Genomic DNA, 27,446 nt, shown 5'->3' on the forward strand with positions numbered 1-27,446 from the left:
ATGAAATTTTACCTGTAATAACATGGATTGGGGAAGAAATACTTGCAATATATAAACTGGTGATATGAATTATTAAAATGAACAAGAATGGGTTTTTTTGTTTTGGGTTTTGGTTTTTGCTGAGGCAATTTGGGTTAAGTGACTTGCCCAGGGTCACACAGCTAGGAAGTATAAAGTGTCTGAGACCAGATTTGAACTCGTATCCTTCTGACTTCAGGGTTGGTGCTCTATCCACTGCACCATCTAGCTACCCCAACAAGAATGTTTTTAATGACATATGTTTTTCTTCTACTTGAAGGAAGTTGAATCAAAAATGAAGATGATCTTCCTATGCCATTTTCTTCCAAATGCCCTTATCACTGCTCCTCTCCCCCCAGTACACATAGGATTTATAGAAATAATGAAATAAAATGGGATCTACTTTGATGCCTATAAGATTAATGAGAAGCAATATGGTATGATTCTCTTGAGATGAAATTTAGAGCTGTGTTTCTGATTGTCTTGGTAGAGTTTTCACCCCACCAGATCCCTACATTATGACATCATAAGTTTGGACAAAAATACATATAATTCAAATAAAAAATAAAATTGTTCACCTTCTTTTAATATTTTCTATTATATCCTGTAAATTCACTGCTATTTTCTTTAGATTTTTTTTGCATCAATATTCAGTAGTGAAATCAATCTACAGTTTTCTTTCTCTTTTCCTTATTTGTATATTAGGATCAATATTTGTCTCAGAAGGAGTTTGGTAAAGTGTTTTCTCTACTTTTATAAACAACTTATATAAGGACTAATTTTCTTTAAATATTTGATAGAATTTGCTTACAAGTTAAGAATAGGCTAAGTTAAGAGATTTTTTGTTTGTTTGACAGCTTATTTTTAATTTGTTCATTGTCTGTAATAGAGTTGTTTAGAGTCTTTGTTTTTTGTTCTTGTCCCTATATTTTGTTCCTTCTTGTAAAACTATTTTACCATGACCTACAATCTTTCCTTTTCATTGAACACTTCCTTCCCCTTCTGTTCTTGTCCCCTTAGTGAACCATTTCCACTCAATTCTCTACCTTCATTTTCCTTGCTCCTTTTTCTTGTCACTGCTCACTCCTTGTCAAACCCAAATCCCCTTTCTTTGCTCTTATTTATATCTTATTGAACAGAGCTGGAGAGAGTCTTGCAACTGGGTTGACTGGTTCCATCACAAATTGATGTTGTCTAATCTCAGCTGGATCTCTCACTAAAGCAAGGTAGTTTTCTACTAAAAATTAATTTTGCATCCCCACAGAGGTTGTTTCAGACTGTCTCTTTTTTCTTCATTCCTTTAATTTAAGATGGATGATTTGAGGTTTTAACTTGACCTCTTTTGTTTTTGTTTTGGAATATACTATTCTATTCCCTTCTTAACTTTCCATTAGGTATGGAATAATCTTGTTATTCAGGTTTCTATTCCTTCATATTTGACAGAAAGGCTGCACCAAAATATTGATAGCAGCACTTTTTGTGGTAACAGAAGACTAGGGAAAAAAGTAGATGGACCCCCATTGTTTGGGAGATGTGGTACATGAATGTAATCGAAGATTACATTGTTTTGCTCTAAGAAATAATGAATTTGATGGGAAAAGGAGAAGCATGGAAAGAAATATATGAACCAAGACCAACGGGAGGAAGCAGAGCCAGGAAAATAATATGCATGACAACAGATGCAGACTCTGGCAATTAGTCTCTGCTTCATAAATGTTCATTGACAGGTAGCCATGGAAATGGAAAGAATAACCACCATAAAACAATTGAAAATAAATGTTGAGAAATGTCAAAGTACAAGTTTTCTAAAGAAGAGATATGAGAAAACACCTTTGCAACAGTGGCAGCCCATGGTTGTGGAATGTTACAAATATCAGTTTTTTCAATGTACTGATAATTTGCCAAATTTTCCCCCATTTTCCTCTTGTCATTTTTATATTTTGAAGAAATTTTTCATTTCAAAGAGTGGCTTCTTTTGGGAGAAGGAAGAAGAGACAAGGGAAATTTGGATAATAAAACAATAAAAGATATCAAAAACTGTTAAGAAAAAGCATTTTTTAGGCACTCATATGCAAAGAACTGTACTAAGTGTTGGGGATATAATAGAATATCAAGGCTGTTTCCATTCTCAAGGAGCTCATATCCTAATGGGGAATAAAACATACAGAGAAGGTCTTGGCTTCAAGTCATACAGAAAATGTCCATTGGTCCCTAGAGTTGCAGAGGCAAAACAGAGAGTAACAGATCATCTTTAATGCCATTTCTAATATGTCTAAATACTGTCAAATGCAGTATTTCATCATATATACTTCTGCTTCCATTTTTTATACAGTTCTTTCCTTTTAATATCTAAGGTTACTGTGGAGCCAAATCTTCATGATATGGTTCATTGAAAATACTACCTCCTTCTTCTTTCTAATCTCCTGATCAGGAGTCAAGTAACCTTGGTTTTAGGAGCAGCTTTCCCCCTAATGAACTGTAGGACTTGCTTCTAGTGTTGAGTTTGTTTTTAAATGATAATGTTCCCTAAGTCTTCTTTTGATTCTGACATTTTATTAAATAACATGGTAGCTGGAAGAGGAGCTAATAGTCAAAGGAATACATATATTTAAAAATAGTAGATCTCTAATTATGTTTAGAAACAAAGGAAAAAGATCCTATGGGGAGAGAAGATGCTAGAGAAAGCGCTAAGTAACAGAAAAAGGCCCTGAAGGCAGTGGTAAGGCTTGAAAGAGAATAGGAATACTTCCTGTGAGTGCAGTGTCATAATAAGTACAGGGGAGTGAAGCAGAGGGACGAGTATCAGTGTCACATGCTAGGGAGACAGAGAAAAAGGAAAGGATGAGAAAGGACCAGTGGGCTTGGTGATAAGGCAAGGAATGACTTTAGAAAGATGAGTTTCATTAAAGTAGTGATAAAGGAAGCCAGACTAAAAGGGGTTAAAAGAGTGAGTCACTGGTAAGGAAGCAGAATCATCGAGTGTCCACTGCTTTTTCCAGGAGTTTGGCAGTGCTCAGGATGAGAAAAATAGGAAAAGAGATTGAGGAGGTGGGAGGGTCATATATAGAGCAGGGGAAAGAAGGGCAGAGTTTGAATCCCCCGACTTCAGCTTGAGTCCTTGCTTTGCCACTCTCTGTCTGTGTGACATTGAACAAATTATCTCCATCACATCTTCAATTTCCTCATCTGTAAAGTGATATATTTATTCTAGAAGAATTTTAATGTGCCTTTATCTTTAAGGGGTCAGAGTGCTGGGCCTGGAATTAGGAAAACCTGAGTTCAAATTCTGGTTCAGACATTTACTAGCTGTGTGACTCTGGGCAAGATACTTAACCTCTTGTTTGCCTTATTCCATTAGAGACATAAAAATTTAGTTTGTTATACTGTATTTTAGGTTGAAATTTGGGTTAATCTAATTAGATAAGCTATTATTATTTTGAAATTTTTAACACCTTTCCAGATTTCTTACAGTTAATATGTTCCCTTCATTTCCAGCGATTTAATATTTATATTACCCTATTGTTTTGTCTTTGCTGGGATGTCCTCCAGTATTTCGTAGTTCAGTATCATCATCATCTACTACTGTCATGATATCTTATATGTGTGTGGGTGTATCTATACATTGTATATCTTTATCTTTATATCTATATATTGTCATTTGAATTGTTAATGTTCAGCAAAATGCAATTAATTTTTGTTTTGTTGCAGATAAAACTTGCTTGTTTTCTCCAAATTATTTAGGTTCTATAATGAGAAATACAGTTTCCTTCCTCATAATATGGAAGGTTATCCTGTACTCATAGTTTCTTGTTTCATGAATCATAGCTTCAGGGCAACCAATTGACAACTGTCTGTCTCCCATCATTTGTTGCTAAATTTACTGGGTTTCATTTTTGTCTTGTTTTGTTACAACCTTTAGTTTCTAATACACCTAGAGAAGGTATGATATAAGTTCAAAAAAAAAAAAGAAGAAGAAGAAGAAGAAGAAAAAGTAGAAGAAAAGTATTTCTCTTCAACTTATGGCCTGCATGATACTGACTTTCATAGCTGGCCCCACTCCCCCCTTTTCTTATTTTAATGTTTAGACTGTATTTCGCCGGTTAAGTTTCAGGAGTTATTAAAGTAGATCCTGGAAACTATACCTGTCTGCCAAGTCATTTGGGCTGTTTGCAAAAAGAAGGCTTGGTACTTGTCATTCCTTTGCCACAGTTGTGCTGTAGGAATGTAGTTTGACTGGCTGACAGCTATTTAGCAAACTTGAATGGAGTATGTGAATTTTGTGTTAGGGTGTGCCCTTAAGAAAGTGTGGGAAGAGTTTTTCTGCTGTATTCCAGAGACCTGGACATATTTTTAATGCCATATTGGCCACTAAGAAACATTTATTGTTTCTTTTGTGTTTAGAACTGTGCTTTGTTGCAGTGGAAGAGATGTAGCATAAATTTTAAGCCTTCTCTTCTTTTGAGACATTTAGTTGGAGAGACAAGGGACAGATAATTGGAGAACAATAAGCTATTTAATTAAGTACTAAATTTTGAAGTGCAGATTAGAAATATTGTGTACTTTCGGAGAAACTAAAATTTATACCTAAACATCTATGAGCAAGTCATTAAATTGTAGGATCACAGCATCATAGATTTAAAACTTACAGTTACCTCAATTTTTCCTTTACATATCCTGGACAAATAACTATTTCTTTAGGTCATCTGTTGCTGCTTTTATTGACTTTAATCTTTACTGTTTTCATCATTTTAGTTTCTGTCATATCTAGAAAAGAAATGATACGAGATGTTTACTTTGTAACCCTTTGACTCTTTTCCTGATGCTGCCCTTATTTTCTTCATTTTGTTGCTTAGGTAGACTATGTATATGTGTGATAATTTTTGGTCACAATGAAACTTAGTACTTGTATTTGCAATTTTAGCATATTTGGAGAAGATCCTTCTACTGGATAAGCCTTGGGGTTATCCCCTTCAAGAAACATCCTTATTTTAGAGTTTCTCTCTTTTGCTCTCTCATTGGCATTTTTTTTTTCCATTTCTTTTTAAAAAATTTTAATAGCTTTTTATTTACAAGTTATATGTATGGGTAATTTTACAGCATTGACAATTGCCAAACCTTTTGTTTCAATTTTTCCCCTTCTTCCCCCCACCTCCTCCCCTAGATGTCAGGATGACAAATACATGTTAAACATGTTAAAGTATAAATTAAATACAAAATAAGTATACATGTCCAAATCGTTATTTTGCTGTACAAAAAGAATCGGACTCTTAAATATTGTACAATTAGCCTGTGAAGAAAATTAAAAATGCAGGCGGGCAAAAATATAGGGATTGGGAATTCTATGTAATGGTTCTTAGTCATTTCCCAGAATTCTTTTGCTGGGTGTAGCTGGTTCAGTTCATTACTGCTCCATTGGAACTGATTTGGTTCATCTCATTGCTGAAGATGGCCAGGTCCATCAGAATTGAACATCACATAGCATTGTTGTTGAAGTATATAATGATCTCCTGGTCCTGGTGAAATGATCTCATTTCACTCAGCATCAGTTTGTGTAAGTCTCTCCAGGCCTTTTTGAAATCATCCTGTTGGTCATTTCTTACTGAACAATAATATTCCATAATATTCATATATCATAATTTATTCAGCCATTCTCCAATTGATGGGCATCTACTCAGTTTCCAGTTTCTGGGCACTACAAAGAGGGCTGCCACAAACATTCTTGCACATACAGGTCCCTTTCCCTTTAAAATCTCTTTGGGATATAAGCCCAAGTAGTAATACTGCTGGATCAAAGGATATGTATGCACAGTTTGATAGCTTTTTGAGCATAGTTCCAAATTGCTCTCCAGAATGGCTGGATGTATTCACAATTCCACCAACAATGTATCAGTGTCACAGTTTTCCCACATCCCCTCCAACATTCCCCATTATCTTTCCCTGTCATTCTAGCCAGTCTGACAGGTGTGTAGTGGTATCTCAGAGTTGTCTTAATTTGCATTTCTCTGATTAATAATGACTTGGAGCATCTTTTCATATGACTAGAAATAGTTTCAATTTCTTTGAGAATTGTCTGTTCATATCATTTGATCATTTATCAATTGGAGAATGGCTTGTTTTCTTTTAAAGTCAATTCTCTATATATTTTGGAAATGAGGCCCTCATCAGAACCTGACTGTAAAAATGTTTTCCCAGTTTATTGCTTCGCTTCTAATCTTGTCTGCATTAATTTTGTTTGTACAAAAACTTTTCAATTTAATGTAATCAGAATTTTCTATTTTGTGATCAGTAATGATCTCTGATTCTTCTTTGGTCATAAATTCCTTCCTCTTCCACAGGTTTGAGAGGTAAACTATCCTGTGTTCTGCTAATTTATTTATAATCTCATTCTTTATGCCAAGGTCATGAACCCATTTTGACCTTATCTTGGTGTACAATATTAAGTGTGGGTCAATGCCTAGTTTCTGCCATACTAGTTTCCAATTTTCCCAGCAATTTTTATCAAACAGTGAGTTCTTAGACCAAAAGCTGGGGTCTTTGGGTTTGTTAGACACTAGAGTATTAAAGTTATTGACTGTTTTGTCCTTTGAACCTAACCTGATCAACTAATCTATTTCTTAGCCAATACCAAATGGTTTTGGTGACTGCTGCTTTATAATATAATTTCAGATCTGGTACAGCTAGATCACCTTCATTTGATTTTTTTTTTCATTAATTCCCTTGAAATTCTTGACTTTTTATTTTTCCATATGAACCTCATTGGCATTCTTGTTAGGCCAAAGGTGAAGTTGAACAGTGGAATTAATTCAGTGATTTGTTTTATTTCAATACATTTCAAACAAGCATTTATTATTAGGCTTACTAAAGCAAAGCACTGTGCTGGATAAGGGTTAGGTACCAAGAATATAAAAGTAGAAGATGATTGTTCTTTCACAGGGTGTAGTCAAAAAGGAAAGGATAAGATATATGTACAAATGTGGATAAAATAAGCATAAATCCAAAGTAGAAGTCCAGATAATGACTTCTAAGAAATAAATGTTATGACTGTTCCTAGAATAATGCTACTCTTTGGTATATTTTAAAATTCTTTTTCAGTCCTTATGGATGTCTTATTGCCCATGAAGCAGTTGATATTTTGGAAGCATTTTAGTTAGTTAAGATATTTTTACATCTGTCTTTTTTGCATTACCTCTGAAATATGGGTAGCATTTTACACAGCTAATAGCAGAGACACTAAAGTAATGAATGTGAAATTACTACCTTACTAAATGGTGTCTTTAACATTTCTGTTTTCCTATTCCCCTATTCTATCTCCCACCCACTCTGTTGGTTGGTTTTAAATTTAAAGTTATTTTCTCTTTATTTTCAGATCTGGAGTTGACTTTAGGATGATCCTCTGCCTTCTTTCTTTAAATCAATTCCTTTCCTTTTAAACCTGGCTCCAAACTCACCTTTGATATAAAACTTTTCAGTTTTTCTTATATATACATGTAAAAATACACTCCATATTGTATCTATTGCTAAAGCCCTACCCTAAACATCTTGCCATGCCCTGTGGGTTTCAAAGGCTGTTACGATAGACACAAGTTCAAAACAATTTCTCATCAGCTGGAGAGGCTTCAGTATGAGCCAGCTTATGTGTCATCAGAGAGTCAGTCTCGATTGTTTGGAGGGGTTTATCACCAGAAGGTTAGTTAGTGGATGAAGGAATGTCAGCAGTAGCAACTAGCAAAAATAGTGATCTAAGGCTTTAAGAATGGCTGTTTGTGTCAGTAGAGGGGAGTTTCCACACTGATGAAATCATAGCTCTTTAGTACTTGAAGTATGTATGTGTCTTTTTCAAAGACATTTTATTGGTGTGGGCATTCCTTCCACCATTGCAGGTTATGACTTTTTATTCTGGGTCATTCTTTTTTTTTTTTTTTTTCTCATTCTCTAAATTTGTTAGCTATTTGTATCTTGGAACTGTAAGAGTGACACTGTTTTATGTATATATTTCTAAGACTTTAAATTGAAATTGGTTGCTTCCTTTTCATGGTTGACTTTTAAGAAAATATTCTTGATTTGAGCCTTGTAACCTGATGATAAAAGATTTTTGTCATTAATCTTTCCTGTTCCCCTGGCAGAGAATATAGGAAACTTAACTTTGGACAAACTGGGAAAAATAGTCATGTCTGTAATATTTCTCAAAGATGTGATAACTTTGTTTACAACAAATTCCAGGCTATGGCTTGTCCTTCCCAGGTTCTAGATTGTTTTCATAATTATATATATAACATGTACATGACATAGGGTGCATTTATTTATTGTTAACTCTGTGTCAGAGAGCTATCAGAAACTGTTCAAAGTTGGGTATATGCTTTCTCAATTTTGCTTGATCCTGAAAAGCTATATGTTTATTTTTGCTTCTTTTAAAATCAACTTCTTTGTCTATCCCTTTCAAACAAATTCCAGAAAAGTTTCCGAGGACTTGTGCCCCACACCTTTTTTTTTTCCTCCTGTTTGTTTGTTTTGTTTTTTTTTTTGGCGGGGGGTGGCCTTTTTTGTATCAAGGTTTCAATTTTGTAGTGAGAGGTGAGGCAACATTGGTCTTGGCAGAACATAGTTAAGCCAGCAGTCATTAAGTGATGTAAGCTTTTATTTTTTTTTCCTTTCTAAAGCACTCTGGCAGGGCTGGCTATTCCAGTCACAGAAGAAAAGAGGAGACAGAGCTCTCTGATGTTCTGGATGGGTGACTAGAAGAATTTTTGGCAAAGGGAAAACAAAGCACAATGTGCATCTTCTTCCAGGGTAGTTGTGGAATCTTTTTGCTCTTCTGTCGGAATTGGAGTTATTCTTTTCAAGCCCCAAAATGATGGAACAAGTCAACTATAGCTCCAGAGAGCTTCATTTCATTCCTGTTCGTCTGCTTTTTGCTGTTTAGATTCTTGTCTTCAGTTCAAAAGAAAGTGGCCCTTGCTGATCCTGGATGTTTCTGGAATTGAGGATTACATCACCTTTTTCAGCAGGGTTTTGTGGAGTTGCTGACACTTTAGTGAAAGTAGTGAATAGAACTACCACTTGAGATGAACATGGATCCCCTCTGTTTGCATTCCTCCTGTTTGGATGTTAGAATCTTGCTACATTTGGGAGCAGTTGAATGACAGTTCTTTCATCTGGACCTGGAAAAATACTTGGGCCCATTGTGGGGAGATATCAGCTCAAACTTTTGCTAAAGAAAGTGACTACTCTGCATCTCCACTTCTGTTGAGCACTTCAGCAAGAGGAGGAGCAGATAAAGACCCTCTATGTGTTTTGGGGGCTCTATGTGAACAATGTCTTGGAAAAGGAATTATTTTTCTGTAGGACGGGGAAGTGTTCAGGGAATGTTTGCCCCACGAAGTTCAACTTCCATCGCTCCTAGTAAAGGTCTTAGTAATGAGCCTGGACAAAATAGCTGCTTCCTCAATAGTGCCCTGCAGGTAAGGAATCTTAAATTTCTTTTCCTTTTTTTTTTTATTGTTGCTGTTTTATTTCTGTTAATTTGTATAAATGTTGAATGTGAGGATTTCTCTATTATCTCAGAAGCTACAGTCCTTATTTGTCTAATTTTCTTTGTAATCCTGGGCAAGTCTTCATCTCTACCTGGGCCTTAGTTGCCTAATTGGTATAACAAGAATAATAATACTTTGCATGTTTGAAGGGAATTTAGGGTGGGGGTTAAAGGATCTCTTAAAATTCTTTGTAGCATTAAGAGCTACAATTTTGATTTTTTTTTTTAAGTTTAGCTCTCTTGACTAAGGAAATAAAAATCTGTTAACACATTTGGATACATTTTTCTTAAAATTAAAAACAGTTTTCCTCACTTGAAACAAAGTTCGGTTATTAACAAAATTACCTTTCTCTTCTAAAAGTTAAAAATCAAATCAAATCAAAGACTTTAAAAAAATGAATTGTAGCAACCTTATGATATTTCATACCGTTAGTGTGTTCTTATATTCAGTTCTTTCCTTTTCTCTCTGTCTTAGCATTCTTTTCTGTGTTGGCTCATAAACAACATCTGGTCAAACGTGCCTGAACAGCACTGTTAGAAAGTGAGTTCTCTAGAGGTGATTATCCACCCTCAGATTATTCTTTGTGGTTACTCCTTGCTACTAACCCCCTCCTTGGAGCTGTCACGTGTCAAGATTGTTCTGACCCAGGAGACCAGAGGGTTTTAGGATCACCCTGCCACTTCCACAAGAAATCTAGCAGCTATTTTTCACCTCCTAATTCTTTTGAGCTGTACAAAGTAAAAGAATCTGAATAAAACCTATTTTGTTCACCTTGAAGTCTGATGCCCTGTGCACTCCTTGTAGCAACTGACAAGTAAAATACTCCCAGGGGAAAAAAAGCAGCATGTTATGGTAGAAAGAGCTCTGGCCAGGGAGTCCCTGCATTCTGGACCTACTGTGCCATATTAGGCCAGTCTTCAAGTCTCTTAGCACCTCCTCTTCCTCATATGTTTAAACAAGGTGTTAGATTTACAAAACTTCCAGAGTTCCTTTCAATTCTCAAATTCTCTAGTTTTATGAAATCACAGACACTTTGTAATGCGTGTCCATTGTTCAAGTCCTTAGAAAAGAAATGTTTCAAAGCTTCTGAAAGGCAAACCTAGAGACATTCTTGCTTGTAAGCACTTTTATGAAACCCACCTTTTGTAGGAGACTTTTCTAGGTCCTCCAGCTACTTTCCTCTTAGAGTACCTGACCTCTATCTGCTCTGTATGGATCTTGTGTGCACTATTTGTTTACAATGTTGTCTCCCCCATTCGATTGTAAGTTCCTTGAGGGCAGGAACTCTGTTTTTGCCTTTGTATCCCTAGAATTTAGGAATTCTGCCTGTTAGAGTAAAGACTTAATATATGCTTTTTGACTGATGGACAGATATCATTAGGTACTTTTCAGAAGAGATTTGACAATATTTCAATGTCTCTTCGAATATCTGCCCAGCTAATAAAAACTAGAGTAAGAAATATGACCTCTTGAAACAAGTTGTTGTATTTACTTCTATTTCTCTGCTGTGTAAGTAATTAAATTAACCTCTTTACATTCTCCTTACAATCTCAGATAAACTGATAAGAATAACAATATTTTGTATTTTATAAAGATGTCAGTCATGTGCTTTAGCTTTATTCCTTTTTAAAATCTTTTTTATTTTTTTCACTTAATAGTATTTTATTTTCTCCAATTACATATAAAGATAGTCTTCAGCATTCATTTTTGCAAGTTCTGAAGTTTTCTTCCCTTCCCTTATGAAAGATGGCAAGCAGCCTAATATAAGTTATATCATAGTCATTCTAAACATATTCCCATATTAATCATGTTATAAAAGAAAAATCAAAACAGAAAAATGGCAAGAAAGAAAAAGCAGATCAAAAAAGAAAGTGAAAATAGTATACTTTGATCCATATTGAGATTCTGTAGTTTTCTCTGGATTCAGATGGCATTTCCCATACCAACCTTATTGGAATTGCCTTGCACCACTGCATTGCTGAGAAGAGCCAAGTCTATCATAGTTTATCATTTATGTGCTTCCTTCTTAAACAATAATTGGGGCAGAAGTGTATTCCAATTGACCCATGAGGTGGATTGTGTATTTCACTGAGCATTATCTGTAGAATCGAGATTCCGAGTTCTAATCTTGCCTTAGGACATTCTGTTATGTGATTTCCCTTCTCAGTGACTCAGCTGTCAATTGCAAAAGAGGCAGAATCCCCTTTGTAGAAGGAATTTCTTCACTTGGAGGTTTTTTACACCAATGAAATGTTTCAATTTTTAAAAAGTTAAAAAACCATTAACATTTTACAGATTGAAAACCATTATTTATTTGTATGGTTAATTATTTTAAATTTGTGGAATGAAAAGTATGAAGTATCATTGGCTTTGCTATATTTCAGCCTTTCAAGTTTCAAAAGAATTTATGTCCTCTGAACAGTTGCCATAAGACAAACTCAAGAATCCTTTCTGCCTACACACCCTCTACACAAGGGAAGACTCCTGAGATATTGCTCTCTAGGATTTCAACCTCTGTTTTTTACATTCTTTAGAAAATAGTCTGACCTCTCAAGTGTCTCTCCTTTTTGTAGACGCAGAGTTTTCTAAAAGGTAAGAAAACAAAACTTGAAGGGCCTAATACAAAACTCATCATATTGAGGTAATTTTTAAAAATCTTTTATTCTTACTATACCTTTCAGCATAGTAAACCTTCACTGCCCAAATTTCCATCCCTAGATTTAATTTTTAGACTCTCATGACCATGTGTGCTTCTCATTTTTTTCTTTTAAAAATGATATTGTTTCCCTGTTACTGTGTGCCCTTCTTATACTATCTTGCTTCTTTTAAAATCATTTTTGATGTTTATCTGACATACTAATGAATATTCTGCTTTTCTCTCTTCCCAAAGTGGTTTCTTCATTGTGATATATATTGGTTTTATTCTTCATAGGATTGAGTGTTAAGATAGCATTTTTTGTGCAGAATGATGAAATGTTTTCCCACTTCCATTCAGGTTCTATGGCACTTGGACATCTTCCGTCGCAGCTTTAGGCAACTGACTACTCACAAATGTATGGGAGACTCCTGTATCTTTTGTGCTCTCAAAGTAAGTGTTTGAATCATTCCTATTCCACTTCATAGATAGACAGCACATCCCTAATGTTTTAATTGGCATTCTGATTAATTCAAGAGCTGCTCTAACTTCACTATTAACTCTCCCAAGTTATTAAATTTTGGTCTTAATAGTTGAACGTTCTGAGCTCCTTTTGAATCTGTCCAAGCTTTGGTTTGTTGTTGGAATCTCTTTAGTTGGAATACTATATTGTTGTTCAACTATTTACATTATTTTCTTTTTACTAATACAATGTAATTTAATATAATGTAATCAGACACACAACTGATGAGTTTTTGCTAAAGTAGAATTTTGCAGTATTTTCTATTCCCATTAGAAGTTGTGGTATTGATGATTATTGTTTTTTTTTATTATCATAGATAATACATTTTAAAATATTGTTATCCTATTTGTATAATTTGACCCTAAAATTTGACATCCATTTCTAAATTCTAAGAACTCTAGATATTTATTTAGATGTCAGAGAAAAACAAAACAGACTGGAGAGAGGAAACTCAGAGATCTCAAGGAACTTAATCTTAGGAAATAGGATTCTAATTTTTTGCTGCTGTGTAAGTTAAAGAACTTCTCAAATGAGAACTATGTTACTGAAGTAGTTTCCAGGGCTTTGGAGTGATGTCAGAGAAGGAAGCACTGAAAAGTGTAAGTAGTTGCTTTCTACTTGGGTCACCAATCCATTTTAGATGGGTAGCTTCCCTGGCCTTTATTAGTGCAGCTGAAAGATGGAATAGTTGTGGTTGGACAGACTTCCTGAATTCTCAAATGAGATTGCCAGAAGCCTTTTTCAATTTCATAAAGCCTCATTTGAAGTAAGTTACTGGTACACCTGGATGGAGTCAGTTTGTGTCACTGTGGGTAATGTTTTCTATTTTGGACAAAGAATTATTATATCCTGGCCAAAAAAAAAAAAAAAAAAAAAAACCTATACAAGACACCTGGAAACATCTTGAGGATGTAAGGAAACTAGAAGAATTTTTCTACTCTTTTAACTAATATTTTTTAAATTGCAAGTGATTCTAAGACCATTTCTTTCCACACCCACACATGTTCATATTTTAGGTTCAAATGAGGGTTGCAGATGCCAGATTTCTATGGAGCTGTGTCTGGAAATCATGGCAAGTGTCAGAGTTTATAAGTATGAAGGCAGAGTTGCTAAATATCTTTTAGTAGCATTCCTTAGAGACATTTCATTTGTGTCTTGCTTTATTACTTCTTGGTCCAGAAATGTAATTTTCTCTTTATCCTTTGTTTATAAGACCTTATAACCTTAAAAATTCATTAACTGTGACAAAAGATGAAGTAGAAATAATGGATTAATTGGACAGTTTTGCATGAAACTGGTAGAATTAAGCCACCAGTAGATTATATATCTCTGGATCATGCTTTTCCATACAAGTCAAGCCAAAACAACACATGAGTAAAACCTTAAGTTTCATCTAGTTGAGTGCCTTCAGCTTTGCAGACAGATGCCATTATATAAAGAGTCACTGAATTCTAGCAAAAACCCAACTATATTAACCTGTTATTATTGAAGGAAAATCTGGGCCTTACCATGAAAAATAATCTAAGAACCTTATTAGGGAAATTTAAAGACTGGAGAAATTCCTGAATGGAAGGGTCATATGTTGAACAAGAAACTTAGCTCTGCTGTGAACGACTGTTGAGTGTGAACACATTCTTTGTGATGCCTCTTAGAAGCCAGGATATCTTTAAATTCACTATCAGTTTTGCTCTCCTTTCTTCCTCTTCCTTCTCCCTTTTCATTCCTTGATCATTTGATAAACCTTCATTTATACTTTCTGTTTTAGACTGATTAACATATTTTGCCTGTCTCATATATTTTTCTTGTCTGGTTTCTTGGGAAGAGGTGGTACCTTATTTGTTTTGTTTCCTTCATAGAGCCTAATATACCTTTTGGAATGAAGTAAATACAGTATGTAATTATTGAATGAATGGGCAAGTAATATATGATTTTTTTTAGTAAAATGTATATTTTCGTCTCTTTCTGACCACATGTAGACAAACATACATACATATGCACTTAGACTTTTCTTACATGCTTTCTTAGATTTTCTAAAACTTCTTAAAAGCTGAAATCTTATTTTTTTCCATGATTTTTTTCTCATAAAAGAACTCTATAGGAAATTGTTTATATCAATCCTTATTTTTCTTTTGACTCATACTTTTAAATGGAAGATGCATGTTTTGAATTTTCAGGGCTTCCTTCTAAGTTTGACATATGGAATTTTTTCCCCATAGAATTGATGAAATAAGTGAACCTTCAGATTTCATTCTGTCAGTTAAATTTAACAAGTCTTTGTTTTTCTTGAGTGTTAGTCTTAGGAAATGTCTGCTGAATATGTCAACTTTTTGACACTGGAATTTTGCATATTTAGGAATATCTATATAGTTATTTGCACAATGGATGCTTACTAAGTATTACTGAGAAATTATTAAAGAAGATGGGATCAACTACATAGGATATATGAATAAAGATGCTATTTACCTCTAGAGAAAGAACTGATATGGGCCAAGTAGATGGCACCGTGGATAGAGCACCAGCCCTTAAGTCAAGAAGACCTGAGTTCAAATTCAGCCTCAGAAACTTAACATTTACTAGATATGTGGTCCTGGGCAAGTCCCTTAACTCAAATTGCCTCAAAACCATCACCCTCCAAGACAAAACAAAAAGAACTGATAGATGTGTATATATAGTATGATTTTATGTGTGTGTGTATATGTATCTATGTTAAATGTTGGCAAGTAGTGTTGGGGAGGGAAGGAGGGAAGGAAGAATAGTTTGGAACTTAAAGTATAACAAAAAGTTAAAATTTTTAAAAATTGAAAAATTATGATACTGTCTTACTCTCCCCTAAAATTTTCTCTGATGTTTTATCACAGAACAGAAGTGACTGGATTTTCAAAAATTGTTTTGGAAGGATACAACTAAAACTAGATCTCTCCAAGTTTGAAAGACTGAGTATTGGCCCAGTGATGCACTGCCTAACTTTCCCCTGAGGACCAACCTATCTAGTGTCTGACAAATAGCAGGAAGGCTTTTTTGGCCTGAAGTGAAGGGGAGTGTTATATAATAAACCTGGAAGACATCTATAGCCAGAGAATAAAGCATTTTGAGTGCTTCCCAGCGGAGTTTGTATTTGGTTCTAGAGGCAATAGAGTTCTGTGAGCAGAGAGTAGCCTGGTCATATCCATGCTCTGGGAATGTTGCTTTGACTACTCTGTGGAGTAAGGATAGGAGGAGAGAGAAACTCCCAGTTAGGAAATCTTTGTAGTAGTCTGTATCAGCAGCACACTAAGTTAGTGCAGTGATTCTATGAGTGGAAAGAGGGGGATGCAAGAGATGTGAAGGAAGTTTCACTTGTTTAAAGAAGATTCAATGGGTTACTCATGTTTGGCTTTTATCAAATAGTTTATTTCAGGTATTCATGTGCATTTTTGCTTGCTTTGGAACCCTGTACCTGAAATTTGTGAATTGATGACCAGAAGAGGTCTTTACCTCACACCATCCTTATCCAAAATCCCCAGTTTACTACACGGGGTCTATTTCCATATTTTTTCTTAACCTTTACTGTTGCATGCCTGTAGCACAGAGCTCTTACATATTATTCATCTTGAAAATCTGCTGTTTTCTCTGCTGTAGTGCATGACTTGACTTTGGTGTTCGCTTATTTATTTATCTCAGTTCAGGGGAGGAAATCCGTCCTCTGTACTTAGTATGCCACAATGATTTTGTTCTCCTTCCAGGGATTGTACTGGAGTCTTTACAGTGCCAGGATGTAAAACAGAGTGGTTTTTGTTATAGGCAAAGAAGAATGTGGCATTGATTGATTCAATTCAGCTAGTCTCCCTAATTAGTGGTGGGTGTGTGTATGTGTGTGTGTGTGTGTGTGTGTGTGTGTGTGTGTGTGTGTGTGTGTGTGAATATCAGTGTAAGGTAACAAAGGCAGGAAAAATGTACATATTTGGACAAAGTACAATTTTGGACAAATATTCATTAATAATGTGAGTCTTGACTGAAAAGCTGTTAGACTTTTCTGATGGGAAAGGAAAAAGCTTGTAGTGGATTTAATGGCTTAAGAATTTGAGGAATCAGTCGTTTAACAAATACTCATTAAGTATATGTTATGTCGCCCAGCACAGGAGAAGATATTTGTTACCATGAGAAAGCAAGGGAGAGAAGCAATAAGAAACAATATAATTTTAAAGTAGTAGAAAGTTCATTATCATTTGGTAATAAATATTTCATCTGAATAGATCAGTAGCACTGGAAGAGATTACACCAGCTCCAGGTGGGGGCCACTTCCATATTATCCAGGAACCCTAAGAGTCAGTAGGAAATGAGTCAGGAAGTCAACCCTTGGAGTCAGGAAGTTTATTCTTACATCTAACCTAAACACTTTCTACTTCCTCTGACTTGGTCATCTGTGGAGATAAACATGTGGTCAAAAATTTTTGTAGACTTGAAAATATGTTAATCTGTTCATCTTTTAAAATATAAATTAATTTAACTAGTCATCATTATTTTGTAAATCTTTTAATGAGGGTAATCTAAGTGGTGCAGTGGATGGAATGTTGTACCTGCAATCAGGAAGACTCTTCAAATCCAGCCTCAGACACTTCTTAGCTATGTAACCCTATTTGCTCAGTTTCCTCATCCGTAAAATGAACTGGAGAAGGAAATGGCAAAATCACTCCAGTATCTTTACCAGGAAAACTTCAAATAGGATCATGGAGAGGTAGACACGACTGAACAACAACAAAAATCTTTTTAACGATTTTAATTGTCTTCCTTGTGTGAATTCATTCAAAGGATCAAAAATGTAAAGCTAGAAGGAATCTTTACAGGGCAATTAGCTTAACTTCTCTCCCCTTATCCCAGTTCATTTTATTGGTGAAGAAATGTGCTAGGTAGCTTAGCTACATGATCAGTTCCCTCCCCTTTTCACTATTTTTAGCAACTTATTTTTAGTAAACTCAATTACATATATATATATATATATATATATATATATATATTCAAAGGAATCCTCATTTTGGGAAGACAGACTTTTAAAGATTCTTCACCTCCATCATTCAGCTCTCAAAGATCTGTTAAATACTAGCACAAGCACTGAAAATACATAGACAAAACCCACTGTTGATAACCACAAGGAACCCTCATCCTAATGTGAGAGACAATAGTCAAGTAATTATGCCTGAGATACAATTGGGGTGAATAGAAGGCAGCCTCAAAGGGAAGCCCTAGGAGCAGGAGAGAGGGAGTAATGGACCCCTTGAATGGTCCTTGACAGGAGGTTTGACTGAGGTTAGACTTGAAGGAGACTGGGGAACCCAGGAGAAGCATTACCAGCATGGGTTGTTACAACACAGAAAGGCAAGAGATAAGAGGGTCCCATATGTGATACAGCAGATAAACCCTTGTTAGCTGTAGAGTGTAAAAAGGGAATAAGAACATTATTTGCTACTTGTGACCTCTCAGTGTCCAAGATGTGACTGTCTGTACATTTTCATTCTATTTGTGAAAGCAATTTGCCTCTATTAGTGCATAAACACAACACTGCTTCATTGTTCTCCCATCAAAAACAATACCAATTTTCCCACTACTTAGGAGGCGTTCTGTGGGTTTCTTTGGGACAGGGATAATTCAATTTTAATGCTTGATTAAGAAACTTTTAGGTGTAAGGTAAATGTACTTCTGAGTGTTTAGGATACAGAGATGAAAAGAGACAACCTGGCCAGTCTTGAAGCCACTGACTGCAGAATAGAGGGATATGGTGCATGGAAATAACTGTGATAACAGAGCTGCCTATACTAAGTGTAAAGCTGAACTCCAGATAAAACGCTGTGAACAGTCTGAAAAGAGAGAGGCCACTTTGGGTTATCAAGAAGTGAGTCAAGTTAAATAGTCTGAGGTGTCTACCTCTGCTGGTCATCTAAAGGAATCAGAGAGAAAAACTCTAATCTAGCAGTGGGAAATCTTTTTTTTTTTTCTACCAATGGCTATTTGGATATTTATAACTTCATTTGCAGGTCATACAAAATTTTTAACTTATAACCTCAAGCAGTGGGAAGTTGCTGTACCTAGCTTCCAGTTCATCATTGCCTGTGGTTGCCTTGGCAGGGCCAGACCAAATAAGTTTGCAGGCTTTATACAGCTTTTGGGCCAGATATTCCCCACCCCAGCTCTAAATTGAGGTGAAACACATTGAATTTAGCAAGAAGTCATGCTGTTATTTAAGCAGAGTTGGGCTTACAGGTTTAGAAAATAAGATGACTACAGTATAAGGATGCTTATTATTGCCAGAAAGTTGCCTCAAAGGTGGCCATGGGAAGATAGAGAATAGGATTTTTATTCTGATATCATATATTTCAAATCTGGAAATGAGGGAAAGCCCAAAGCAGAGCCTCGCCCTATTTGTTGTTGTTGTTTTTTTAAAATTTTCTCTTTATAATACATAAACTTTAGAAACATGAACAGTTTAATATACCCCTCCCCCCCCAAAAAAAAAAAGGAAAGAAAAAAGTTCACATGAAATTGTTAACTTTGATGAGATATTTTTGTTTTGTTTAGTTAAAAGGTATTTTATATATATATAACACAGCAACAAACCAACCATCCTGCTTGTCTGTGGTTCTTTCTGAAATTTTTTACGTGTATTTTTAAATGTTTCATTGAACACTTCTTCTATCACTACACACACAACTCCATTCCTCAGCCTTCAAGCCCTGCTACATTTAATAGATTGAACTTTTGCTCTTTTTTGTTTTCTTGGGAGTTAAATGGAGAGCAGAGAAACTAGCCATTATCTTTAGGCCTTTGTCATTACATCTGTTTGATTCTGCTTCACTCCTAAACTCATTGGGATCAAAATTGTATAATTGACTAGAAAAGTATGTGATGGGTTTCTCTGACATTCCCTTCTCTCTACATTCTCCCCTTTGAACATCTCAGTTACTCTCCTATCTTCTGAGTTTATACTTATAGTGTTTCTTGAAGGAAGGGACTGTTTTAGTATTGCAATGTTATCTATGAAATAGTAATATTAAAAGACTTAAAAGAAGATTTCCAGAAGAAATCCAGAATTTCTAGATTCTTTATGGAGAATTTATGGAACAACATGATCAAGAATCAAATAGAACGAGAGCAGATAATCAAATAGATCTTTGTTCTATTAAAGTAGCCCCCTTCACTTATAAAAAATGAAACGAAGTCTATGAGAAGATTAAATTGGATCTTGTATTGTTTTCATATTGGTCCTTTTTATAAGTAAATAACAGTGAGACCAATATCAGACTTCCTTTGAGATGAAATGAGTACTCTGATCAGAGATAGTACTACAGGGTATCAAAGTTTGAACTGCAGGTTGTAGTCCCTGACAAAGTCAAAATCTAATCTATTCATGATGGGGGACTCAGTCTTGAATGTATCATTTCCATTTAACAATAGAGGATTTTTTTTTAGAAAATATAAGTACTTTAAAATTTTTTTATTAAAGCTTTTTATTTACAAAACATGTGCACGGGCAATTTTTCAACATTGACCCTTGCAAAACTTTGGGTTCTAAATTTTCCTCTCTTTCCTCCCCTCCCCTAGATTGCAGGTAATCCAGTATATATTAAATATATTAAAATATATGTTAAATCCAATATATATATACACACACATATATATACATATATATGTACACATATCTATACAGTTAAAAAAAAAAAACTGAGAGAGAACAAAATTCAAGCAAACGACAACAGAAAGAGTGAAAATGCTATGTTGTGGTCCACGCTCAGTTCCCACACTCCTCTCTCTGGGTGTAGATGGATGACTAATAGAGGATTTTTGTGATCTATTCATCTTGCTAGGGTGATTATTTTATATCACCAGTTCTTAATAAATAATTCTTGCTGAAGGACAAAAAAAATAAAGTAGCCTCCTTTGTCATTTTGTTATACTTTGGTCTCTTACCTAAACCTTCCAGATTAAGGTTGTTCTTCATAGAGAATCAACAGGACATTAAAATAATGCCTTTGCAACTACACTTCCTGCCCAGTGAAGAGTTCTGCAATAAAAATACCATCTGTTCCTCTACCTTTCATACTTCCTTCCATTCAAAATGGTTTTAACCCTCAATTTTTTCCTGATTTCTTTTCAGTTCAGCAAACTTTTGTGCCAGCAATATGCATGGAAGTGGTAGGGACAGTTAGCCTGCAAGAAACCTTATCAGCTGCCAAAAAGAGAGGCACAGTAATGGTGAACAACAGGAACTCCCATTGATACAGTATTCTGAGGTCGACAGAGCGCTTTCCTCATTATCTTGGCAAGTGCAAAAGGCTAGTTGTGTTATACCCATTTTACAGAAGAGGAAACTGAGAAGCAACAACATTAAGTTATTGCACAGCAAGTGAACATCAGAAATGGAACTTCCACACAAGTCTCTTGATTCTAAGTCCAGCATTCTTATTACTACACCATGTTGTGCTTAAATAGACATTAGGTCTCTCCTCAGAGAGGATTGGGCATAGTTAATCATCTGGGATCTTTGCATAGACTGGCACTCAAAGAAACTGGCAGCATCCTTGTCAGATAGTTGTTAGGTGATATACCCAGTCGGCTATCTGTCCCAGGATGAATTCCCCATTTATTTAATCAGGTCCTGCTTTTCCATTAATGCACTAGACCTTAACCTATGTTCATGGCCTCACTCTTATATCGGTGGAAAGGCAGGAAGACTGTCCTTTAGCCTTTGTTCTGGCTGCCTTCTCTGCCTGCCTTTCCTCCTCTATGTCTGGAATCCTCTACCTTCTCATCTCTACTCACAGGCTTCTCTGGCTTCCTCTAAAACTTCAGTTCGCTCAGCTCTCAGCTTCTGCAAGAGTTCTTTCTAGGTCATTCCACATAGCACCCCCTTCTCTGCTCCCAGTTTTCAGGACCCCTCTCCCAGATCCTTCCATCTACTTTGTATATATAACTTGTATGTATCTATTTTTTTTTTTTTTACATATTGTCTCTCCTTATTAGAATGAGCTTCTTTAGGTCAAAGACTGTTTTTGCTTTTCTTTACATCACCAGTCCTTAGTACAGTATCCAGTGAGTTACCTAATAGATATTTGTTGACTGACTTATAAAAATCTATCTTTACAAAGATTCAGGATTGAGGTTAGGAATAAATGACAGAAGACAGGACCTGGATGTTTAAACACCATCACTTTCATTGCCTGGAGCTGTAGATGATTTCTGCCAATGATTACCAACAAAGCTGAGACCTCCGTGAGGAGGGATGGAGAGACTTTGTTTCAATTCTGGCTGGCTGAGGATTTATCCTCTGAAGGGCCTAAAAAAGACAAAGGCTGGACCCTGGTTCCCCTGGCCTGCTAGATGTGGCCGTTCTGGATACTTCGTTTAGTGAGATTATCTGTTGTTACCAAGCCATAGTAGACTGAAACCTAAGTTTTACTTTTTACTATAATAATCATAGGAATAATATAAATAATAATAATTATTAAATAAACAATAATAAATAAATAAATAATAAATAGTAATTTATGTGGTGCTTCACAAGTGTTATCTCATTGCACTGTCTCAGCAAGAGATATCCAGACTTGCTCAGGGTCACATAGTTTGAAAGGATCTGAAGCTAGATTTGAATGCAGATTTTCCCAATTCTGTCAGTGATTTCCTACTCTTGCTACTGCAATTCTGCTTTAAGAGTGGCCTCTGTTCATTTTAGTTTCTCAACTTATCTGCTGTGGTGGTTCTCAGTTGGAATGTTTTCATTGATTCCCAACTGGTAGCTACTTTAAAAAACCATCTCTTTAGCACCATCTCTTGATGAGTGAGTGAATCCAAGAATACCATAGTCATGTCATCAAAATTACAGATAATTCAAAAGGCATTGGGATGTTTGCAAAGTCACTTAATCCTGTTTATGAAACTTGTTTGCAGGGTCACAAAGGGATCATGAGAAATAGAATGTTTATAAAATAGAGAACTATATAATGTATAAACTATATAATTTGGTATAATGTTCAAATTATAGCATTACACATTTCATTTCCTTTCTTCAGTAGTGTTTTTTGGGTGAAAGCCTGAGTAATGTTTATATATATATATATACATACACACACACACACACACACACACACACACACATCAGTAGTTAACATTCTATATTGCATTAGGATTTATGTGAATTACCTGTGACCTATTTTCATTTCACAGAAGAACTTTTCCTTCTACTCTCTCTCTCTATATATATATACACACACACACACATACACACACATACACACACACACAGAGGTCAGTAGTTAACATTCTATATTGCATTAGGATTTATGTGAATTACCTGTGACCTATTTTCATTTCACAGAAGAACTTTTCCTTCTACTCTGACATTGCTTTCCATATCTCAGGTTGACATTTATGTAGGGCTGTGTCCAATGATCCCACTTTGTGACTTGTATGTATATTTGGATAGAAATACAGTTGTTAGATTGTGAGCAAAAATCAAGCCAGGTTCTTCCCACTTTCAAAAGGGAATCCCTTCATAAAGTCTTCATAAATTTAATTCACCAGATACTATTCTAGACACAGAATAAAAACCAAAAATGATCCCTGCCCTCAGAGAGCTCACATTCTTCTGGGGGTAAGTGTGGGTGTGGATATATGTGGACAATATGCAGAGATATATCTATAGATATGCTGGAGATCTGTCAATCTATGCAAAGTAATTCTTTTTAAAAATCTTTTTGCTTTCAAAATATATGCATAGTTTTCATCATTAATCTTTTGCAAAATCTTGTGTTTCAATTTTTTTCTCCCTCCCTTTTCCCCACCCCTCCTTTAGACAGCAAGTAATCCAGTATATGTTAAACATGAGAAATACTTCTATACACATTTCCATACTTATCATGCTGCACAAGAAAAATCAGATCAAAAAGAAAAAAAATGAGAGAGAAAGCAAAAAGCAAATAAACAACAACAACAAAAAAGTGAAAATACTATGTTGCATCCACACTCAGTCCTCATAATCCTCTCTCTGGATTATGCAAAATAAATTTGAGGATAATCTACAACTGTGAGAAGTTAGAAAAAGCTTTATATAAGTGGCACTTGAATCAACTTTCAGAGGAATCTGTGGATTGTAAGAGGTAAAAATGAAGAGGGATTCTAAGTGTTCTAAGAATGGTAGTATCTCTGTAAAGATACAGACATGGAGATGGCTTGTTATATCTATGGGAACAGCAAGTAGAACAATTTAATTAAAAAGTAGGCTAGATGAAGAAAAGTAATGTGATAAACCTGGAATGGTAGGCTGGACCCAGTTTATGAAAGGCTTTGAAAGCTAAATTGGGGCTATTCCATCATCTAGTTTAAGCTTACCCTTTCTTTTTGACTAATCTCATCCTTATCAGAGTGTTGATATACACCCTTTTTTCCTTTCTAGAGAAATGAATTTCTGAGACAGACATCAGTTTTAGTCTTCATGTTTTCAAAGATAAAGATGATGAAGCATTAGAAAAGGGGCTTAAGTGCTGAAAAGTTTGGAAAGCACAGATTAAGAGGAAAAGATGAAGAATTAAAATTTCCTCTGTTAGGTTTGAAGAAGAGAAGTCTCAATAATTGAATGATTGGGAAAGCTTAAAGTATATGCAAGAAGTTATTAAGGAAATAGTCCCAGAATACTTCTGACTGAGGTACCTATCAAATACCTGAAGCTGCCAAATTTAGTGACTGTACCTCTTCCTGCTTCTGCCTTTCCTTTTAGAGAGCTTATAGAACAGAGAGAAGCTTCAGAATTTTAGAGCTGGAAAGAACTTCAGTGATCATTCTGTCCACTTCTGTTATTTTGCATATTGGAAAACTCACAGCTACAGGGATTAAATAGAGACCAGGTTGTAAGTGACAGAGGCAGGATCAAAGCCAGGCCCTTCAAATCTAAACCTAGATTTCTTTCCCTTGAAACAAAGGATGAATTCTATTTACTATATCTAACTTCAAATCAAATGTCCTCATTATAAAGATAAGTCTATCTAATCTGAAACTAATTCCATTTTTGAACAGTATAATTGTTTAGAAAGTTTTTCTTTATTATGTATGTAAAGCTGAAATTATTCTGCCTGTTGGTCCCAGCTTTATTCTCCAGAATCAAACAGAAGCAGTCATATCCTTCCTTCATAAGAAAACACTTCAGATAATTGAAGACTACTATAATCCATCCTATCTCCCCCCAATCTAGCCAAAATCTTTCTCTTTTTGTACTAAACATCCCAAGTTCCTTCTATTGATCTTGTATAATCTTCTTTTGAGTTCATGTAACTATCCTAGTCACTATCCTGTGGTTGTACTTCAGCTATATTGCCCAGAAATGGTTTTCATATATAATTTGTCAGAGACAGAGACACAGAGAGAAAGACAGAGAGAGAAAGGAGAGAAGAGAGAGACTTTTATTTTTTGTTTTGAACATTGAACTTATAGTAACAGCTTAAGATAGCATGAGTTTTTTGGCTGAGATAGAACACTGCTGACTGTATAGAGCTTTCATTCTGCCATAATTTTTGTCTTTTTTTCCTCACAAGTACTGATTTCTAAGTACTTTCTATTATAGTTCTTCTGTACTTCTATAATGATCTTTGGGGACCCAAGTTCAGGACTTATATGTTTCCCTATTAATTTCATTTGAACTTACCAACTTATCACTATCAAAATCATTTTGAACCTTGATTCATTCACACAGTATAATAATTATCCCAACCACATTCATAAACACCTGTAAATTAATTAAGCATTCATCTTTCATTTGATATGCTACAGTATAGCTCCTTACAAAATATTTTTCAGTCTATATGCATTTGTGTATTAAAAATGTTGACTAGAAGAGGGTCAAGGAAGAAACTTAGGGACATTCTACTATAGATCTCTTCAACTAGGTTGTCTTTGATCTATTATTCAACACTTTTTGAGTCCCATCAGTCAACCAGTTCTGAACTCATGTAGCCATACCAGCATTCAATTAATATCTCTTAGTCTTGTCCTTAAGAATATTGTGAGAGACCTTTGCCATGTATTTTGCTAAAATCTAGCTACACAATTTTTAAAAAAAGTTTTCAGTTGCAAGATAGGAAAAGCATAAGGAAGAAATTAATCATCTTTTTCATCTTCCCTAAATTCAGGCAGGGATAAATAATGCTAGATGATGCAGTCAGTAAAGCACTGGTCCTGGAGTCTGGAAGCCGTCAGTTCAAATCCATGAAACATTAACCACATGTTTCCTCATCTGAAATATGGAGATAAGAATAGCACCAACCTCCCAGAGTTGTGAGAATCAAAAGAGGTGAAATTGTAAAGTGCTTATCACAGTTCCTAGTACAATAGTAAAGGATTAATGTTTGTTCTCGTTATCCCCACCTCTCTATAATTTAAGTAAATTTTCATAGCAGCCACATTTACAGATACTTTGTGCTGATACTCTTTACAATGTATCTTATTTATATTGTTTTTGATAATTCAAGTAATTAAACCCATATGTAGGCAGAATTGTTTGCTACCCAGTTGAATAAAGACTGCTAAGGAAGCACCTGCTTCTAGCCATTAAAATCTTGTTGCTTTTGCTCTCAGTCCAAGAAAATTGCACACGGACCAAAAAGTAGTTTGTAATGATCTATACTGTGCCAGGAATGAAAAGGAAACTTGCTCAACTTTCCTCTATTTAGGGCAGTGAAGATGATCCTTAAAGGTGGATTTCCTTTTGCCTGCTTGGCTCCTATCTCCTGAGAACTTTTCAGGAGACGTGCCTCCTGCTTATGCCCTTTCTTGTTCTCCACTTTGGAGTTCAGCAATTGGAAGAATCCCAGTTTTTGTTCCTTATTGGAGCTGCCACCTGTTCTTACTGCTGAACTAAATGTTCTTGGCTTTCTTTGGTATGAACAAGCTCTCCCTCTGGGAAAGGTGGGAGGAGGGTGAAAAAGGGAGTGGGTGGAGGCCAGTTCCAGAACCAGTGCTCAATTGGAGCATGGCACACAGGGGGTCAGTGTGTTGCCTTAACAGAAGGGCTTTGTGTGACAGCTTCTCTCAGATCTGTGGCTCCACCAATTGCATTATGGGCAGGCTCAGGCAGCTTCATCTCAAACATACTAGCTCAATTCCTGACAATGGAAGACCAATAACAATAATTAAACTGAAAAAACAAAGAAGACAGACAGACAATTCAGAGTTTCAGTATGTAGGGAGAGTGCTGCCTATAATTAGAGGCCTCAAGAAAGTAGTGCAGGGTTGAAGATGATTACATCTCTGAACATAGGTTCATATCTGTCAGGGTACATTTACAGAACTGCTAGTTCAGGTAGGGCCCAAACTTTCCCTTTCTTCTCTGGAGAGTTAGTTTACAAAACCTTCCCATCTTTTGTCCTCAATGAGGACAAAGCTTTTGGAGCATTCCCACCAGGCAGAAGTATTTTTTTGAATTATGATCTTTGCTCAGCTAGCATTTCTCTAATGCTTTCTCTAATGGCCCACCACAACTCTCTGCACTCTTACATGTTAACCCTATAGGATGAAATGATGTTTACAGATTACCTGTTTCTTCAAATGATATATTTGGTTATGGTTATAGTGGTGATGATAAGAAAAGATATAGAGGTTTTCAGATAATTGGATTTATTGTTACAGATATTTGTTTGTATCCAAATATCTTTTATTTTTTCATTTTTGTTTTTTTATTATTTTTTAATCATTTTTTATTATTGTTATTTTACACACACACACACAC

The 27,446-nt window shown here is 35.4% G+C and overlaps 1 protein-coding gene across 1 annotated transcript in view; it reads left to right on the plus strand.

Annotated features, from left to right (window-relative positions):
- Positions 1-8,541: 8,541 nt before the first annotated feature.
- USP54 (ubiquitin specific peptidase 54) overlaps positions 8,542-27,446 on the plus strand; it is a 65,042-nt gene continuing 46,137 nt past the window's right edge. The window contains 2 exon segments of the mRNA XM_051982143.1: positions 8,542-9,476; positions 12,544-12,636. Of these exon segments, the coding sequence (XP_051838103.1) occupies positions 9,330-9,476; positions 12,544-12,636 (240 nt within the window). The 5' untranslated portion in view covers positions 8,542-9,329.

This window comes from Antechinus flavipes, chromosome 2 (genome assembly GCF_016432865.1).
Source record: "Antechinus flavipes isolate AdamAnt ecotype Samford, QLD, Australia chromosome 2, AdamAnt_v2, whole genome shotgun sequence".
NCBI classification, from domain to species: domain Eukaryota; kingdom Metazoa; phylum Chordata; class Mammalia; order Dasyuromorphia; family Dasyuridae; genus Antechinus; species Antechinus flavipes.